General features: G+C 39.5%; 1 protein-coding gene across 3 annotated transcripts in view; it reads left to right on the plus strand.

Annotated features, from left to right (window-relative positions):
* Positions 1-21,343, plus strand: part of SEMA5A (semaphorin 5A) — a 427,518-nt gene that overhangs the window by 189,061 nt on the left and 217,114 nt on the right. For all 3 annotated transcript variants that reach the window (XM_081053769.1, XM_081053771.1, XM_081053770.1), the window contains one exon: positions 7,326-7,425. In XM_081053769.1, the coding sequence (XP_080909895.1) occupies positions 7,326-7,425 (100 nt within the window). The remainder of the gene's footprint in view (positions 1-7,325; positions 7,426-21,343) is intronic.

Consider the following 21,343-nt stretch of genomic DNA (forward strand, 5'->3'; position numbering starts at 1 on the left):
ATAGTATTCCATTGTGTATATTCTTGATATGTTGGATCCTCTTTGTTTTTGCTGATATAAAAATGTTTGAATTTCTCTAATTGGTTATTGAAGAGTTCTGTTTTATTTTACAGAAAAAGTCATATCAATGGAACATTTTAATCATTGCCTGTAGCAAGATTTCAAGACCACTTTTTCTTCTCTACTGTAGTCTTGAGTGTATATTGTATACACACACACATACACACACACTTTTATATAGTATATATATATACATATATAATTTATGTATAATATCTCTTTATGTACACTTATGCAAATACATGTATACAAGCATATATGTGTGTGTATATATATATATGAATGATCATACTGATGCCTGTATTTATACATAACTATGTAAAACTATATATATACACATATACTTGTATCTAGTATAGATATATGTTCTCATATGATTTTATATACTTATTTATGTATCTGTCCGTGTAATTATGTTTGAAGAAACATATGTGTACACACATACACCTGCATATGCACATATATATGAATATATTATACCTAACTCTACATATAGGTATGTTAGTCCTTTAAAATAACCACAATTTAGAAAGCTGTATGTGCTCAGATAAGTCTGGCAGAGACCACCCCCTGGCATTCCCACTTGGATGTTCTAATGCTGTGATGGGGAAGAACCCAGACTGCTGGAGAAGTCGTGGGACTCAGGACTTTCCACTTTGCCACTCATTGGTGTGTGACTTTGGGAGGTCATGTGACTTCTCTGTCCTTAGCTTTATCAACTATAAAATTGGGGAAGGGGGGGTCAATTTCCTCCCCCCTTCTCCCTCGCCAGTGTCATGTCCCGCTGTAACTACTTGGATTCTACCAAGTCCTAGGTAGGAATTAGAGAGAAAATAATTGAGACCTATACATTTGGAGAAACAAAATTGGCCTGATATTTTTCAATCCTTTCTCCAAAGCTAAAGTAAGGCAAGGTGTATTTGCCTATCTCTAAGTAAACCAATGTAACTAGGACCTGCCTTGGACAAAAACGCCGGAGACAAATTTTCCACTGTTGTGATTGTTTTCCTCTGGATGCCTTGTTGCCCGTGGTGGACCCTGGTTTCTTTCTGATTTTCTATAGGACCTTCCCTTTCTCCAGGTTGCCCTCTTGGGCTGGCTATGCTTGTCACCACCTGAAAATTACCACGGAATCCCTTTTTTCCAATTTTGCTCTCTTTTCGTGGGTGGCAACTACTGTTTCCAATAAATTGATCCATGCTGATGTTACTGTGTGCTAAGGATTAATGTACATGATACATTCCTTGGAAAATTGATTTTAAATTTGGACCTCCTGGGAGTATTTCCTTCATCCTATCCTGCCATTAAATTCCAACCTACCCCTTTACCGCTTATGTTATATTGGGCAAGATGTTTAACTTGTCAAAATCTCTGGATGTTTAACTTTTATTTTTTATTTCTGTAACAAACATTATAGATCTAGCTTCACAGGATTGTGAACATTAAATGAAATAAATTGTTAACATGTAAAAATATGTCACAGAGTTCCTAAAACCAAGTAAACACTGAAAATATAGACAGTAACAGCAGTGTAAATAAGAGACATCAGTAATTTGGATATATCTTTTTTCCACAAGCATAAATTTCCTCCCTGATGAAGTGTTTTGCCTTGGCTCAGCAAACACATGAGGCTTTGGGACTGTTCGTGTAAGAAACGTCCAAACCTATAGAGAATTTTTATAAGAGTTTATTGGAGCCAAACTGATGATAATTGCCAGGAAGCAAGATCTCAAATACTCCAGAGAATGACAGTTTTGCAGCTTCTTTTATGTATTTGAAATTAAGGAGGGAACGTAAGGAAGATGACATGGGGGTGGGAGAAAGGAAGGCGGGAATTGGATTACAGGACAGTTAACAATTTTCTGTGCTCTCTTGAGGGTGGTTATTTCAAAGGGGTGTGAACCTAGGTGCACAGAAACAATGGACAGGGCTGCTTAAAGCGAAGATAAACCTTTCACTAAAGAAATATAGGCCTGGGGTTGACTACCCACCATGACTTGCCCAGTTAGGGGTTTATGACCAGGTCACCCGTGAGGGTACTTTTTGTAGAAGCCCTTTTTCCTCCACAGGACTTGAATCTGTTATTATCACTTACAGAATTTCAGCCATGGCTCAGGTAGTCGAAAGCCTGATGTATCTTATTTTTGGGGGATGAAACATGGCTGGGGGTGCTGTCGACCTGCTGTCTAAAGTGCCCTGACTTGCTCTGAGTGACTGTTGGAAGAAGAGGCCTGGAAAAGCAGATGGAAATGGAAAAAGAAAGAAAAATGGTAGCAATCAAGAAACAGGGCAGTAAATCAGCACAGTCCTGCCACACTGTTCTTCTTATGGCTTTTTAAAATTCTACTCCTTTGTTTTCCAATCATATTTTTAGCTCAGAGTGCATTGGTCGAATGGTTTATGTAATGCAATGAAGCCGAAAATGAAGTCTGAAGCAAGGAGATTTAAAGAGCCATAGGTATCTTTGACGTAGAATGATTCTTTTCACAACTCAGGCAAGGGGCAGGCAAGGAGAACTTCCAGAATGCCTAGCCAAGAGAATTCCTCACCGTGCTCTGCCAGCAGAGGTGCCCTTCCGGAGGAGGTGAGAACCCAGCTCATGCATTTTCAGAACAGTGTCTTGTCCCCCATATCACAGCTAGTGGCTTAGACTGCTTAGAAACCCAGCCATTCACTCTGTTTGTGTCATCCCCCCTTCTCATTCCAGAATGTTCTTCACTCCAGTAAAGCAGAGCAGTGACTGGTATTGACATTTTCTTCCCCCTTACTTACATAAAGACCCTTGGATCATAAAACCTAACTAGTGAAAATAGTGAATGCTTTTTCCTATAGATCTTAACTAACTTGTAAATCATGGTTATATACAATAACAACAGCAAAACCAGTAAATGTTCTATTTACAGGTTGACATAGTAACTGGTTTTGGGAGACCCAGCCTTCTGCGATTGTATTTCACTGTTTTCAAGCCCGTAGTTCAAACCCAAGTGGGTGGTAACTTTTACTTAACAGTATAGATCAATGAGAATAAATTCACTTTCAAAGTGAAGAGGTCGTAGATTTTTCTTTCTTCCTGTTACTTTCAAAATGTGTCACATAGAAAGGTGCATTTTTGACTCACTGCCATTTAAAAGTGTAGTGTAGTGGCTGAAAACACCAACTCCAAAATATGGAGTGGCTCTTACGAGCTGTTGACTTCAGCAAGACTTGGTTTCCTCACCTGTAATAGGGTGGGTGTGAGAAATACAGGAGCTAACATGTGTAAAGTATGTAGAGCGACATCTATCAGATGGCATATACTGTTTAAACATGAGCTATTTTTGTTAGCTGCTTTACCAATAATCATGCTATTGTCATTATTATTTGCATGTACAATATTAGATGGAGATTGAACCAAAGCATAATTGTAAAGAGTGAGCCTTGGTTTGCACTTATATTTCTGTGGATTTATATTGTACCTGTGCTCTAGTGTCTTTCCATTCACCTTTACCCACCATCCCTGGCCCCTCCCACTTTAAACTGTTACTTAGTTTATGATATGGGTTTCAAGTTCCCCAAAGAAGTTTCACCACCCTGCTTTCTCCCATCCTTAATTGACTGAAGTTTGAAAGAATAAATTCAGGCTACTCAGAGCCACCCTTATTCTGCCTGGGAGGTTTCCCTGCCCATCATATGCCCACAAGTCAGCTTGGTCTCCGGCCGTCAGTGCTGCAGTCTTCAGCCGGTGGAGAAGCCATCAATCTGGGTTTGGGAAGACAGGTTTTAGACAAGAGCTATTCTTTATCAGCAGAATTCCCTCTGATCCTTGCTTATCAGGCTTTGAAGGTTTTCTTGGCTTACAGCCATGATTACCTTGGATATCTTTAGAGTGTTTGCTTTTTTTTTTTTTTTTAACAGTAACTTTGACTCCTTTTTCTTTGTTTTGTTTGGGGAGGTGGCAATGGACTTCAATCGGTTAAGCTAGTCTCTAGTGCATATGCCAATTATTTGGACAAAATTTATCAATACTAAAAATAATTATTTCTTGAAGCTCTACACTGGGTTCTTTTAAAAATTGAATTAGTACACTTTTGGTAGACTATTTACAAAACAATTGTGGATGCTTGTGTGGTAATAAGAGAAGGCAAATGTGAATCATGGCAGCTAATTCTGCAATAAAAAAAATCATTGCCAGAGGCTATATTTCCACAATCATGTTTGTGCAATGAATGCATTAGCTAGGATGATTAATATCTAACATTAAAAAATATCTACAAAGTATTCAGTTCAAATGTGCGGGTTTTATGTTATGGTTTAACTTCCAAACAGTGGTCGTGTTGGCTGCCATATTTAAGTTCCATTTCATCACACGGTTCTTTCAGCAAGAACAGAACAGAGAGGTAGGAGGAAAAGATGAACCCATTATTTAGAAGACATGAACATGTATTAAGAATGTCAATGTTTTTGAAAAATGTATCTCTGAAACTCACCACATTCTGTGTGCCCTCCCCTGATCGCCATACTCTCCCTGATCTTTCTTTGGCCTCTGGTGAGCTTGTTTCTCTTCTCCTGCCCACCTGCCCAGCTAGTCTCTCTTCTCCTAACTCTGTACTCCCCTAGCTCTTCTGATGAATCTGTAACAGCTCATTTTCTGATTCCTTAGAAAGCAGCTCAGTAAATTCTTCATGCTGCTACTGAACTTTGTTATTGTGGTGAATTCTACTGACACCTTGTTGAACTATCCTTGTGTTTCTGCATTCAACCTATTCTATGAGAGAGAGAGAGAGAGAGAGAGAGAGAGAGAGAGAGAGAGAGAGAGGCTAATACAGCTATCTCCTTAGGACTATTTTCAGCCATGTTCTTAAATGCGGTGGCCCGTGATTTTTCTTTCTTATAATGTCCTTGTGTAGCCTTAGTATCAAGATTATCAAGATCACAATAAGCTCAGCACTGCAGAGAGAAGAGGAGCTTTACCTCTTTGTCTAATGTCTGACATAATATGTTTAAAACTGGGATTATATGTTTCTTAAGAAGTTGATAAAATTTACATGTAAAACTGAGCCTGCAGCCCTGTATGACACACTGGGCTTGGGAGTTCATTATGTATTTTGTTTGGGTGTTTGAAACTGTAGTAACAAAAGAGTACAAAGAAACTATATTTTTAGAGGCTTTCTTTTTTAATGAGGGGAGCATGCATATTCTTATAGGCAGATGGGAAGGGATTTTATAACATCTGGGATATTCGAGGGGAAAAAGAGGTAATTTAAGGACGGGATTAAAGACAAGGGAAGAAATGGGATTGAAGCCAAGCTGGAGCGTCTGGTCATCAAAGAGCCCAGAGCATCATGCTTCTGATTTTATAGGGAAAGTTGAAAGCACAGGTATTGCTGTGGGCATATTTTCCGTTAGAGACAGGGGTTGGTGCAGGAACTTTCTGCCATCCTGGTGTCCAGTAAGCTAGGAAGCCAGGAGATGCACAGAGGTGAAATAGGCCAACCTTTTGGATGAATGCACAGGAAAATCAAAACAAAGGGGAATAGGCAGATTGTTCAACTGTGATCTAGTGTTAACCATAAAAATACAGTTTTAATGGGGAAACGTGTCAGAAATTTAAATAAAGAAAATTGCACAATATTGATGGAACCGTATGCTGTTAACTCATTCCCCCCTCGCATCCCCACCTGTCTCCTTGTATTACCTGAGGGTGTTTAAGAAGTGGTGTAACCACTTTTCCATTGCTCAGTGTAGGATATCTCTTCATCCTGGCTCCTGTTTGTCACTCTCTTCCAATTCCCCTAAATGAAAAGAAAGGTAAATGCATGAGAAGCAAGTTTTACCTAAGCCCTTTCCTTTCGTTTTACCTAAGCCCCCAGTCATCTTTCTATGTATGAATATTTTCTGTCACTCTATAAACATCTGTCCACACCTGTATTTATAGATTCAGTGTTTAAAGAAGGGGTTAGGGCCAGTTCCTTAACTGAATTATAAACTCCTGGAAGCACCATTTATTAATAAATTTTTGTAGTTCCAGTGCCTGTACATACTTTATTATAAGTAAGTATTTTGTTTCAATCGACTTGCCTATAAAATGAAGAAATTTATATAAAATACTAAAAAGACTCAAGATACCGTACACATTAAAACTGGAAAAACCAAATAGTCTCTATGTAAGTCAACGTGGCTTCCTGTAAGCAGAATAGAGCTTTCAGTCTATGTCATTTCTCCCCCAATAACTGAAAGTAGAGAAATGCCATGTTTATTATATAACGCTATTGCTTGAAAATAATCCATCTCATTTGCATGAATGAAGGCGTTTCTACAGAACACGTTATGGGGCATGGGTGCATTTCCATGTTAGATGTTTCTAGCATCTGCTTTTGTGAAAAGAGATTACTTCTGTACTGCACACTTTTTCTTGGAACCCAGAAGTTTGTTGATTTCACAGTTATGTGCCTGTTTAGTCAGTGTGCTGTCATTAAAAACACTAAATCCAAGGAAAAAGGCAATCAGATAACAAGATTAGTTATCAGGAATAATGATAAGGTGTGGCACAATGGCAGGGAGTCCCTCTGTATTTTTTCAGTGTCAGAAATGAGCTAAGGAAAGTTGCAAAAATGGCTCATGAAGCGGCACTCTAGGCTGGAGGTTGTTTAATAGGATTTAATAGTTCTTGTAAAAACCTGCCTCTAAAGAGTGGCTGTTTCCTGATTTCCCTTAGGGAAAAAAAAAAATACAAATGAGGCCTGGAAGTAACTGTGGATTTCTCATCTAGAGAGGACTAATGTGTTTAACAAGTCTAATCCTGGGGCCAAAATAGAAACCCAAAGGACAGGGACATAGAACGGCCACTTTGAAAGAAGGCAAATGGTGCTCTCGTGTTTGTCCTTGTTCCTAAGGAGGGCTTTGGTGACATCTCCCAAGTTTTCATCGTTTCCCAGTCAAGTTGCATGGGAAATGGTCTTGTCTGTATTTAGTGGTCCTCGGATGAGCCGTGTAAATGCCGTGTTATTTTCTGCCCAGCCCAGCGCTGACAGGAAATTGCTCATCTGGCTTGTCCATCACAACCGAGCACTGATCCCTTGCTCGCTCTTTCCTGGGTCGCTATGTTCCGTGCATTACGCATTCTCAGTGTGGATTATGTGACATCTGATGGAAACCTCCAGTGGCCCCTGAAAGATCACATCAGGGGACTTTCAAGTCCTCTCTGAAATGTAATGTGTGCTACCTGAAGTCCCCAGAGGAAAAGTCATTCATTTTTATCTTTTTATTTATTTATTTTTCCTATTTAGAAATTGGCCCCTGGTTACGCGAGTTCAGAGCGAAGAATGCTGTGGATTTCTCGCAGTTAACATTTGACCCAGGACAGAAAGAACTTGTTGTAGGAGCAAGGTGAGAGATCTTCCGTTTTGCCACTGCAGATACATGCGGACTTCATTGTACATCTGTGCAGTCACACATGAGCGGCTCTGCCAGAGTTAACGAGTGCTGACTAACATTTCTTCCAAGAATGAAATACAATATGAGTGTCATAAATATGAGTGTCATTCTACTAATGGTAGAATGACTACTGCTTTTTACAGCAAGCATTTATTGGGCCCTTCCCATGTGCCAGGAGCTGTTCTAACATGTATTCATTCACTTTCTCCTCCCAGGCAAACTGAGAGGTAGGTATCGTCAACATCTCTATTTTAGACATAAGGAAACTGAGGCAGGAAGTGGATAAATATGTTTCCCCAGGGAATATGTATTATGTGTAATATAAGATGGACCCAGGTTTCAGACCCGGGCAATTTGACTGAAGAAACCGTTCTTAATTTCTCACTAGATTCTTCAGTAAACCTCTAGAGATCAAGAGACCATACGTCCATTCTGGCCCATGTTACCTTTCTTTGTGAGCTCCATTAGGCTATTTACCAGTATATTGAGAATTCAAGGAAGTTGTTATTATTTATGCCTCTTAAAGTTCACTTGCTCCTGTATCCAGGTCAACATTTGACATCCCAGTTTGAAAATGAGGCCACCGGTACGCAATCAGCACAGATCTTGAATTGCTCTTCTCATACCTACCATGACTTCCTTAGAGAACATACATAATCCCTGCCTTCAAATCACCTATCCTTCCATTTTAAGGATGATATATAAGCAACACTTTTTATTCATGTCTTAGGAAAAATGACATTGAACTTGAAGAAAGAGGCCATTTGTAGATTTGAACTCTTCTGGCATCCAACGAAAGCACTTTAAGCAGTGAAGTGCTCATGTGTCTTGCCCAAATTTACTAGATTATAAAATATACCTTTCATAGCAAGAGAGATTGTACAGTTTCCACGTAGATCTGAGTGAAGCTAAATCTGGCTTACATTCTGGGCCTTCTAGACAAACATCGAACAGTTTCTCAGATCATTGCTTTTGCTCTCAGATCTTAAGGAGCCCTCTGCATCTACCCAACACGTGAGGATGTTGAGATATGTGGTCGTAACTTTAAATGAATAGACAGAAGTTGGTTTAGTTCCTAGCACTGAACTTGTCACCTGCATCTCTTTTGATGTTTGTTCATAGACAGCGAGTGTGGACTGGATGGGCTTACTGGTGTGCTTTTGCTTACTTCAGGAATACTTGAGGATTTCTGATGCTGCCTTCCATCAAATTCCATCCCTGGGAGCTTGCTGTATGTTGCAGGAATTTTTAACTGCTTTACTGTAAGCCAGGGAACAAGGGAGTGGCAGTCTCTGAACCCCAAAGCCAACCCTTAGGGAAAATGAGCGCTTTCCCTTAAGTAAAGCAGGAACAGCGCCCCCTGCTGGGACAGCCGGTGCAACCATGACCCCAACTGGTGTAGCTGTGTCTAGCTTCCCTCATTCAATTCTAAGGAACTTTGTGGTGAGCTTGACTCAAAAGACTCTGCATTGTTTCTGGAGGTTGCACTGGCAGCCCTGCACAGGTATATACACTCTGCCACTGGCTGGCATTTGGTTAGTGACACACATGCTCCTACTGGATGTAAGAAGCCACCGAGCAAAATGAGACTTAGAAGAGACATGTCATGGTCCTGTCCTGGCTGGAGACAGCACCTGGCGAGTGTCCCCAGGGAACACCCGTCCCTGAAGGTCTCCATCCCAGTGGCCCCGGAGGTCCTATCTGTGTTTCTGGAAATCTCCATCTGCCTCATCTCACCACAGCGCCAGCCTAGACACACCGAGAGGGATTGCACTAGCCACTGAGTCAGCTTGGCGTGTGTTGTGGTGATCTGGAGAAATAGAATCTCCAGATTTAGCACATGAAAGTCCAGGATGTGTTGGTAAAATTGGAATTTCAGATAAGAAACACTGGGAGTGTGTATTTTCTATTCTAGAACAGTGCGTGGTACACTGTAGACACTCGATAAACAAAAGAAAGGAGTAGACTGCACTTGCTTAGCTGCGTGACCTGGAGCCCATTTCAGAGTCTAATTTTCTCATCTTAAAAATTGATATAATTGTTTCTAGTCCTTTCAGCTGTTGTGAGGATTAAGTGAAACAATCCATGAAAAGTGATTGTCCCAGTAACGGGCACCCAGGAAGCACAGCGGTAGGGAGCTCTGCGGATATCCATGGGTTTTGGCTTACATGTGCATGTATATTTCTGGCAGATACCACTGAGTGAGAATAGGAATTTTACCTAGGAAACCTGGTGGGATGAGGCTCAGAATGTTTGAAAAGGAGTGTGAGCCAGTTATAAAACTTTAAAAATAACCCAGTACTCTTGATTCCTGTTTGGGAGGGCTTGATCTAGAAAAAGCAGTTTAGATAGCAAGTATATATTTTAGAAATCTGTAATGGTTTAAAGATATGAGCGGTGGAAAAATGTATTGAGAGTCTTTTTGTTTTTTTTTTCTTTCATATCAGCACTAGGCTTTGTAAAGCCATTTACTGGATGGTTTTACTTCATATCAGCGATACTTTACGTTCCTGAAATTGAATTCAGTTCAAGATTTTTTACAAAAAGAAGTTCATTGTGCTACAAAAGAAAAACCTGTCTTTAGGCTATTTGTGTTACGTAGTTACAGAAAGTCTTGGGTCTGAATTCATACAATTTCTGGAAGGAGCCCTAAATTTCCCAGTTGCATGGAGCACATTATCTTTCATAATATTTTAAAAGCACTGATGTTCATATCCTGTTTTAACCAAACCTCCTTAAAAATTAATAATGTCGCTGTTTTCAATGACGAGATTCAGGCATTTTTATTCTAGAAAACGTGGAAAATACAGTAAAGCATAACGACAACAACAACAAAAAATCCAAACAAACAACAAAAAACAACAACACAATTTCAGAAATAATCCTAGTTAACCCTTTCAGTTATTTCCCTGCGTTATTTGATTTCTGTTGGTTTTTACTATTGGGATAAAATTTTATCAATGATTTTTATACTTCTCTGTCAAAAAATCTGCTAAATGCAGTTCCCATGATATATAGATATCAAGAAAAATTCCAGAACGAATTCCATAATTCCAAAGCTATCTTGTGCTTTAGAGGGTTTTGTATAGATAATTATAAAAGTAATGATAGTAATAATAGACCACAAAGTTGACACAAGTATAAGTTTCCTGCATTTAGGATTGTAACAACAGATGTAAGAGATGGTGATTATATTTTTTATTCTCCAAATGAATCTGTTGTTCTTTAGTGATTCAGGTTCATTGTAAGGACGACAAGTGATTCTGTGCTGAATTTAAATGTTATTTCAAATGGCAATTCACTTGGTCCGCACACAGTGCAGTGTTTGGCAGTAATCAGGAAGTTTATAAATTGACCATATTTGTATAAAGCACCAAGCCACACAGCAATAAGGAAAAAGAGCTTCTCATGAAGGAGAATGGGAGTTTATTTCAGCTTCTTTTATTTGTTTGTTTTTTGATCTTTCTGTTATTTTCTTTCCATAACTTGATTTCTGATCATCTTACTCTTCTCTAACAAACGTCATAGTCATGTAAACATATAAATTGAAGGGCATAGTCCTGCAACCTGTGATATTTCAGTAAGAACACTCACCTGTAAGCTCTCACACAACACCTGGAGTCAGGAAGCCCAACCACCTGCTTGTCAGGTGGTGAGATTGAAGCCCGTACACCCAATGCTTGGGTCAGGTACCCATCCTAATTGATGACAAATATACCAATTTATGTCCTTGGAGATTTTTAATTTTAATTCTATTTAAAAGGCATCACAAAATGGCAACATTATAAAGATATCAAAAGAAAGGGTAACGGGGATGCCTGAGTCTCCTTGCAACACCTGACGTGATGTGAGTACAGACCACTGTGCAGCATGCATGGAACTTGCCATTATCGTCAATGGACTATTTCCATTTATTGGAAGATATTTCTGTATATATGTTTGTACTATAAATGGTATAGATTTTTTAAATTAATGTTTATTGGGGTGACAGTGGTGAGTAAAGTTACATACGTTTCAAGTATACAATTCTGTAATACATCATGTATATATCACATTGTATGTTCACCACCCAGAGTCAGTTCTCCTTCCATCACCATATATTTGACCCTGTTTACACTCTTCTAGAACCCTTTCCCCCTTACCCTCTGGTAACCCTTAAACTATAGTCTGTGTCTAGGAATTTTTGTTTTTTCATTTGCTTGTCTTGTTCTTTTTTTTGCTTTCAGTTTTATATACCACAAATCAGTGAAATCATATGGGTTTTGACTTTTCCTGTCTGACTTATTTCACTTAGCATAATAATCTCAAGATCCATCCATGTTGTCACAAATGGCACGATTTTATCTTTTCCTATGGCCGAGTAGATTTCTAATCAGCATGTTTACTACTGAAACCCGAATGCTTTCAAGGCAGAAGTTGGTCTTGCTAACAGTCACAACAAACTGGTCTTGAAAAATTGTAGTGTATTATTTTGAACCATTTGTTTTGCTCATGGCTTGAATCTACAAAACTAAAGATAAAAAGGAAAGATAAATTACTTCTGTTGTGCTGGGTCTGAATTTGCTTTAAGCATTCAAAGCATATATTCCCAGAAGATCACATGGACTGAAGGGGCACTCTTTTATTTAATTGGAATGAGTTCCTGTTTTCAGAATGATTTTGCCCCTGGTTCTAAACAAAGGGAGCTAAATTTCAGATTCATATAACAGTCATTTAAAAAAATTAACTAATATCATTCTCTCCCTTTGGTGGTTATAGTTCCTATTTTTATTTTAAAGTTTTACCTTAGAATTAATCTGTTGGAAGCAGCATGTAATTAAAAGGAAACTGGAGATTTTTATGCAATTTCTGCTTCTAGTAGCCACAACCTCTATTTTCCCAAGGCTATTATTTTAGTCAAGTTTACACATTAAAGGTAACTCCTGCTGACTGGAATGAACTTAGCAATTAGGAACACATCCAAAAAGCAATAGACCCCCATCGTGCGAAGAAATCCCAGGTAATGATGATGTTTATATTTTATTTACATTAATTACGACTTGTAAAAGCAGCTGGTAATGAAAAGAAGGGTGATGCTTTTCATTCCTGCTCTTCATTTTCACCCTTGCCCCACCTAGAATTTTTTTAAACCTATATTTTATGGTTTGAGTATTTTCTTTCTCTATCCTTTCCTTCTCATTGTTGGCACTGGATTCACGGGTGTGCCTTTTTCTCTTAAGATTCTCTGCTTTCTTTCTCTTCCTTCTGCTGGTTCTCCCCTTTCTTCCAAAAGGCCTAGTGATCAATTAACCTAATCTGTGTTAAAAACCTCGCTCTTTGTCTACTGGCTTTGTTAAATTTTGTCCAATATTTGTCAAACGTTAGTGTACCTAAGTATCACCAAGGGCAGTCATTCAAAACTCAGCTTTCTCTGCCCCCTACTGCCAAGCCTGCTGATCCAGTTGTTTGTAGGCTGGTCCTGGAGTATGAGCTTTTAACAAACAGGTGGTCTACACACACACTTGTGGGAAAGACTTCTGACCAGTGTTTCCTTTCACTGTTCAAAAACAAAATAATCTGCGTACTTTCATCCATGCTGGAGCTGATGTGCAGATAAGCCTAGCAGCATAGTTATTTATTTAGTTATATGCTACATATAGTCTTCCATTTTCCCAAATTCAATGAATGAGCCAACAAGGAGTGTGATAAAAATGAATCAGCCTCTTTGAGTATGTGTATGTGTGTGATACAATATTTGAGTGTTGAGAGATTTTCTCCTTGCCAGCCACACCTTGGGTTTGTCAGAATTTATTATTTCATGGAGTTATTCTTTCATGCCTCTTCATTCATCAAATATTCATTGAGCTGATTTTATGTCAGGAAGTACCTTAGGCATTGGGGAAACAGAGATGAAGACTTTATAGCATTGTGCAAAGGTTGGCAAGCTAAAGTCTGAGTTTGCCTCCAGTTTTTGTAACTAAAGATTTATTGGAATACAGCCCACCCATCATTTGTATATTACCTGTGGCCGCTTTAGAACTTTGGCCGCAGAAATTAGTATTTGCCAGTGAGGCCACAAAGATGGATTCTTTGCTCTCTGGCCCTTAAAGAAAAATTCTGCTGTCTCCTGGCTTAGTGGATGTGGGAGAAAACAGGCAATTCAGTTCTGCCAGGAAGACCTGAGTAAAGGGCCCTGGAAACACCAAGCATAAAGGAGCATGATGGTCCTTGGGGGTGAAAAGGGTGCACTGAGAAGGTGCTTTGCCAGTTGGTCTTTGGAGATGCATAAAAGGTCTAGCAGGTGGGATAGGCCCTTTCCGTCACAAGGATCACACCGTGGGGAAAGTCAGAAGTCCCAGATGTGGCTTCACTGGACCTGTTGGTGATTTTAAGAGGGACGTTATTATAGGTGAGGCCCAAGCTTAGGTGGGGTCAGATTATAAAGGAGTTTGGATTTAATCTTCTAGACCTGTGATTCCAACTCAGGCAGTCATGAGAGTCACCTGAGTGGTCTTCCAAGAATGCAGGTGCCCAGGTCTGTCTTCGGATTATTTGAATTAGAATTTCTGGAAGTCATGTTGGAATCTTGGTTTACTCCAGCTCCCAATGATCTGCTGGCCTGGCAAATTAGAGAGCCTCTCCCAAAGTCATTAGTTGCTCAGGAGATGTTTAAGGCTATTTACATGCTCAGGTTTGCATTATGGATGTATTTCTGCCATGTTGTGAGTGGAAAGTGCTAGAGTTTGGAGAATTTGGATATAGGGACAGCAGTTGGGGGCTGTGAATCAGGTGATAGTTTAGAAAAGTAAAACTTAGCCAGTGATAGTGGAAATGTAGAGAACTCATATTTGAGACCTATTTCAGACTTGGCTTTGATGGTGATTGACAGCGAATAGAGCAGGGTGGCTGAGAGCAAGGGTCACTTGTGAGATTTGGGAACAAGATTTGGGAGCGTGGCTTGTTGTGATGGCATTAGCTGGGGTTGAGCATATGGGGACTGAGCTTTAATTCTTTGATTATTTGAGAATACATGAAAAAGAATCTCAGATTTTTCTTATTCTGAAGAGAACCCAGAAAAATAGTTGCATATGGAGATAATTTGAACAGTGACTATTACCTAGGAAAACACAGGTTAAAGGCATCATAAGATAATTCAGTTGGTATGCTTTCAAGTGAAAAAATGGTCTCTATTAACTGAAAAATGGAAAGGAACAAATCAAATACCCAATGGACACACAAAAGCAAAAGTCGCGAGTTAAATTTAGAGCAGTAATCCTCAAAGCATTTAGAAATTTGCAAGTAACATTTAAAGCATAGTAAAATTTAAAATTATCAGGGTGATTAACAATATTGATGAATAACCCTCCCTTTAAATAAGCTTATGGGAAACAGTTTTTCTGATTCTGTGTCTCTGAAGTTTGCTAACAGCATTGGTCGTAATTGTAGCTGCCACTAAAAATCCATCTTAGTTATTTCCTTCTACTTGCCAAATACCAAGAGGCTATCCGTCTACTTCTGTGACTTTTAATCTTGGTCTTCAAACATTCCATAGTGCTATTAAGACTGTTTGATCTTGGTTTGATGTATTCTTTGAAACATTTCTAATAACCAGGACTTATAAGGAGTTTGAAATAGCTTTGGGGGAATGAACTAAAGAATGAAATAAGCCAATACAATTCTGGGAGCATGAGTACTGAATATATGCGACAACAACAACAATAATAGAATAACAATTATTTAAAAGTTTTATAGCCCCGATGCACATATTTATAGTCTCTCAGGAAGGTAGGAAAAATTCTGGCTGAGGAATTATAATAATATGAAATTACACATTTGTCACCATATTTAAAAATATATTATCAAAGGAAAACATATACAGCATTCTAAAGCTGTGATCTAAATTTGATCTAACTATTTAAATACACAGCTACGTTCAGTTTGGTAGTTTTAAAATTTAACTAAACTCCCAAAACTGGTGGGAAAAGTACGCGAAAGAGCTATGTTTGGAATGGTTATAACCACAGAAAAAATAAAGGCTTCTAGAATTAGTTTGGAGCCAACCAACATAACAAAGGTCTTAGGAATAACAATTATAGATAGGTTGGTGAAATATGTAAGTTGGTTACATGATGAAATTAAATCGTCATGTTCTTTAAAGCTGTAGTTATGGTTGATATGGTAAATATTTACAGTTACATAATTAATTTTTATAAAAACATTTTGTGCTTTAAAGGATATAAATTACTACTTTTCCTTAGCTACCAAGTCCCAAACTTACATTTTAACCTTAAAGTCTATCAGTGCCATTGAAAATTTGGGTTCCATGTAGCATGTCAGTATTTCAAGCTCTGTGCCGGTTGGGTATCAACAGCAGTTAGCATGGAATCTGGAAATACAGAGAAATCATGCAGAGGATGGAGCTGGCATGGGTACAGGTGAGGCGAGTTGTTCAGCTGATGTCAGCTCTCAGATTTGCCCAAATGGTGACAGTTTTTGTGCAGTGTGTGTTTTGTCTTCAGATTGTTTCATGATCTACCATGGTCTAAACTTTGACACAAGTTTCCATCACTATGTTTAAAACATTTTCCAGTAGATTTACTTGCTTTTCTGTCTCTGTTTTGTCTTTGTGCAAAATGTATGTCTGTCTTTCTTAATTATTCAGTCTTCTGCGTCTTGGTTATAAGAAAGCCTCTCACCTATCTGTTCAGGAAGAACTTGGAATTTTTTCTTTGATTTTATAGCTATATTCATCAGAGACCAATTGAGTTATTCTAAGAGAATGTCATTTTAAAGCACTTGTGCCTTTCATAATTAATGGAGGTCAGAGTTAAGTTTTATAGTGTCTCTAGATAAAATGAGTCATTTAGTTAATATGCTTATGATGGCTCAACCTTTAATGCCGCCTGAAGTTTATGACTTTCCATGAAGACACAAATGAACTTCGTCTATTAAGGCCCACACTGCTCCCTCAGAGAATATATTGTTGTGCTTAGTGATTTGTTGCTAATAGGCCACTGGGGGATGTGATGGGACACAAGAGTGAGTTATTCAGTTCTACAGTCAATAAGAAATAAACTCCATTGACGAGGGAGCAAATGCACTCAGCTGTCTAGTGGGAAAGGATGAATGGCCTTTGAAATTGTCAGTCTCTGTCTGCCAAATTTAATGGCTTTGTGATTTGAATTATTCAGTCTATGGGATCCATGTATTGCTCTTATATTAGCACTCCTAAAAGTAATATGGTTATTACATCTGAATGTGTACCATTGCTTTTTATTCTAAGTCTTTGAATAACAAGTATGTCCATAGCAAGGGAAGGAAAAGCTCATATTGTATTCACTATGGCTGTTAAAGTGAACGTGGTAAACTCTTGCTCTGTACTTCTGTAACGAGAGGGGGGAATGGAAATAGAGAGCCTCTCCCCTAAGCTGTACAATTAATCCACTCCGAGAATCTGATCTCTTAACCTTGTGCACCACCGACTTTCTCCCTGAAGGATGGCAGTGTCCCTTCTTACTACCTATTTACATCTAGAGGTGTTATGAAGATTAATGAGGCCACTTAAATGCTTTGGGTTGCTCAAAGCATTGCCCTCCTAGAGAAACTGACGCTGTATGAAACATTTGGTTAGCATTCCCTGTTGGCTGGGAGCCAGAAGCATTACTCCTTCATGATGCGAAGGTTGGTGGCCTTTCTCGTGAACCTCACGTATATTGTTTTCCCTCATCTGTGTGCTCACAATAGCAAGATAAAGAGGTTGCCTCTTCTTTAATGCTCTGGAGAACAGCCACTTGTAGGGGACCATAGATCTTACTTTAGTGTGTGAGTGGCCCAACATCTGGGAATATCAAGTTTTTATTCCATTTAGAAGATTTTCTTTCTTTTCGTAACCTTTAACTTTGTAGGTCATTGACCTAAACTGTAATGGATCAAGCTGTCTGGGGAGATTTCAGGTCCCTCATCTTGCTAGCTGGGTCGGAATTTTTCCAATAGCAAAAATGCACTTGGAGTTGTACTTGGAGCCAAATAGTTTGAGGAAAGAGGTTTGAGAATAGTCGAGTCCATATTGTGTTTTGTCAGATTCTAAGGTTCCAGGGAGGAGATTAGGGAATTCCACGAATGTTTCATTTATATTTCATCTTTTAAAATATTTTTTTTAAATCGTTGAAAATCATGACAGATAAAGTGAATACTGACATGAGTAATATTACCTATTTCTAATATGGAAAGGTCCAGCAAGGCATTAAATTGCCTCCTAGGGGTTTGTGTAGAACAGTTATATATTAAACAAATATTTTAAAGCATCTACCAACTCTTTGTTTCCATAATCAAACAAATAAAAAAAACAACAACAAAAGGTAACCAACCGACCAACATGAAAAGAGACCTTAAATATACATTGAATCTATACACCTTATAGATGTAATACCAATTTCAAAATTTTCTCATCAGTGTAATCAACTGATTTATGATGAACAAGTATTATACGTAAGTACCTATTGAATACATTTTTACTAATAAAGAATTATCTTGCTTTCTATATACTGCATTTTCATTTAAGATGATTTTGATAAATGGTACTGATTTGCCAAAAGTAAAAACACTTGAAAAGTGCATTTCAAGAATTGATTGAAATATGTCAGGATAACAAGTCTTTCTTTAGATGACTATGTGTCCATCTAACTCTATTGGTCATTCATAGATCTAAAAAGGGTCACAGTCTTAAGGGAATTTGTGATATTTAAACATACTGACAGATTATATAGTTGAGCTCTCTTATTTCTTAAATGAAGAAACTTGTGCACTCTTAAAAGAAGCATGGGTAAACAGTTTCAGGAAGACTTTATGAGAAATAAGGATGGAGAAAGGAGGCACCATTTAATCAGCCAGACCAGTAGGATTAACTTGTTCTCTTAATGGGGAGACATATGTCACAGTCGGATCTCAGTCTCAGGGGTGACATTCAATTACCTAGAATTGAAAGCTTGTCAGTGGCCATGCTAAGACTTGAGTCATCTCTGAATGATTTGTAAATATACCTGTGGCTGAACAATGAAGATATGAAATAATTGAATTGTAAGAACTATTACTGAATGTATCTCTGTCTGTCTCCCCCGTGTGTGTGTGTGTGTGTGTGTGTGTGTGTATGTGTGTGTGTGTGTAGTGTGTGTTTGTTGCCAGTGAAATTAGGAAGGAGACATTGGATGACTGATTGGTGAAACCGTCTGTGACAACAGGACAAGGAACATCAAGGTGTGTGTGTGTGTGGGGGGGTCTTAATTCTAGGACTTTCTCTGCATCATAATAATCCTGGATAAATCACACCACACCTATTAATTTGAAGAAATTTCCCCATCTACTATTTGAGGGGGTATAGACAACACCCCCATGTCTCTATAGACAACCTAGCTCTGGAATTCTTGTGTTCTGATTGTTTTTAGGTCAAAAATTTGAAGATGGGTTAAAAAAAATCACTAACTTGCACTTTGTAACCCCAAAAAATACCAAAGGGAAAGTTCAGCTCTTTGGTGCTTCTCTTCATTAGGATGGTGGTGGGGATGGTACCTCATAATGACTGTGACATTTTTCCAAGGCAGCCTCCTTCTCTTCTCTACCTTTCTGTTCACGTCTAGCATACCGAGTTATCAGTGATGAAATAGTTGTGAGGGTACCATAGTTCTCAGGTGTCCGGAGAAGGAGGTTAAAACCCACTGGGAATGGCTGAGGGTAGGGAGGGTTACATTTACACACTTTTGGGACCTGCAGTTGGAAAAAGGATGGTCAGCAGAGTTAGATTTGCTTGGGTAATGTAGATTGAGCTGTGGCATGTTTGTCATCATGAATCAATGTTTTCCTGTCTTAGTCCATTCAGGCTGCTGTAACAAAATGCCACAGACTGGGTGGCTTACAAACAACAGGGATATATTCCTCAGAGTTCTGGAAGCTGGGAGTCCATGGTCAGGGTGGCAGCATGGCTCAGTTCTGGTGGAGCTCTCCACCGAGCTGCACATGGCCAACTTCTAGCTCTGTGTCCTCACATGGTGGGAGGGGCCAGGGATCTCTGGAGCCTCATTTATGGGGCAATGTCCTATTCATGTCGGCCCCACCTTCATGAATAAAACGCCTCCCACGGGCCCTAACTTCACTTTTGGGGGTTAGAATTTTATCATGGATTTTGGGAAGACAAACATTCAGCCTATAGCACTTCCCTGATGGAAAACACAAAAACTGGACCCAGGAGTTTCAGAGAAGGATCCATGTTCCTTCCCCAACTCTCTCCCCAAGTAGGGAGAGGACTGTGAACTTTTCTCTCCAGGTGTCCTGCCCAGAGCTCTGCAGAGCATCGCGGACACCACCATCCTCTTTCCTTAATAGTGTGAAGGCACTTCCAGCTCTTTCTTTGCGTATGAGAGCTGCCTTTCTAGAACATTCCCACACTATAGTGTGGGCATGCACATGTGGACTGGGCAGGAGAGGGTGTGTCTGTGGGCTGGGAGATGGTCTTGCAATATCATCAAAGCTTTCAGGTAATTCATTGAATAAAAATATGAAGGGTTTCTTTTCTGGGGAATATTTACAGAAAAAGTATTTCTTGAAAGAACCAGTGAGTTGAAAAGAGTGTAATGACTGGCTTCCAGAACCATGACAAGACAGACTTCTCTAAAAATCTTTTAAATGTCTTCTCAATGTCTTTTCATAAACTATCTGGAAATAGCTACTGTTATTTGAGTTTTTACAATAGGGTCAGACACCATTCTACATGTTTTTCCTTGGACTGAAACCTCCTGAACCACCCCAAGAGGCAGACATGATTGTTAGCTCCATCCTGCAGATGAGAAGACTGAGATACATGGCATGTGGAAGCTCCCTTCCTGACGTTGTGTGGTGGCAGAGCTTTGGTATTTGCACAAATATTATGATCCACCAACAATACTGTCTCCCATAGCAGAGGGAACTTTTACAGCCAGAAAGCCACTGAGGAAACCAGCCTAAGGACCAGGATTGGGAGCCATGGGCTCAGAAGTGATGACTAACTTATGGCGACCCATTGACTCTGGTGCCACATGTATGCCCCGCATCTGAAAGACTTATCTCTGTGTGTGTCTAGATTTCTAACTTCTCTTAGAGAAGTCCTGCTGGTCTCTGTTTCACATCAGGTGAGATCTTGGCAACTCTTCAAATGCAAGCCAACCTCCAGGGCACTTCCCTTGGCAGCTGGACTGTGCTCTTTCAGACATGCACTGAGGTTATGTGAACCCCTTCCCCTGCAGGAAGAAGCTTCTGTTGGAAGCCTTGCCTCCACATGGTGCCCAGCTAAATAAAGCTGGACTCTGCTGCTTTATTTGCTCTCTGAGGGCACCCTTCCTCTGGTTCTTCGTAGATGGCTATGACTCCACTGTAATAAAGGAGGGGATGTTTGCCCCAGATGGCTTTGTGATGGAGGCGGGCTGTGCCAGCCGTGCTTCTGATATAATGCTTGGCTGGCATTATTTCAGAGGTAAAATTGGAGGGACAGAAAGTGTGGCAAAGAGGCCATTGTAGTGGTTGGAGGAGGCAGTTTTCACTAAGTGAAGGATGGCAGTGACCCCATGGCGGGGGACAAATTGTGAAGTACCTGAGTGCCCAGGGGATGATGCCTGGGACACATGAGGCCATCCCAAAGGGGAACTTAGTCCCTCTTCGTCCTCCAGCGGTGTGTCCACACATGCCATGGGATATCAGCCTCCACAGTTTTGTGACCCCTTTTCCTAGCCACACCGTAGGCACGTTTCGTGGTCCACTCTAGGCTACGCCCTTGGCCTGACTTGGCTGTCACTTGTTACTTCTACTGGGACAGCGTGTCTACTTCTGACATCTACATACCTCTCCAGATAGTGAAAGTAATCTACTT

The sequence above is a fragment of the Rhinolophus hipposideros genome (assembly GCF_964194185.1).
Source record: "Rhinolophus hipposideros genome assembly, chromosome: 7".
In the NCBI taxonomy this organism is placed as follows: Eukaryota; Metazoa; Chordata; class Mammalia; order Chiroptera; family Rhinolophidae; genus Rhinolophus; species Rhinolophus hipposideros.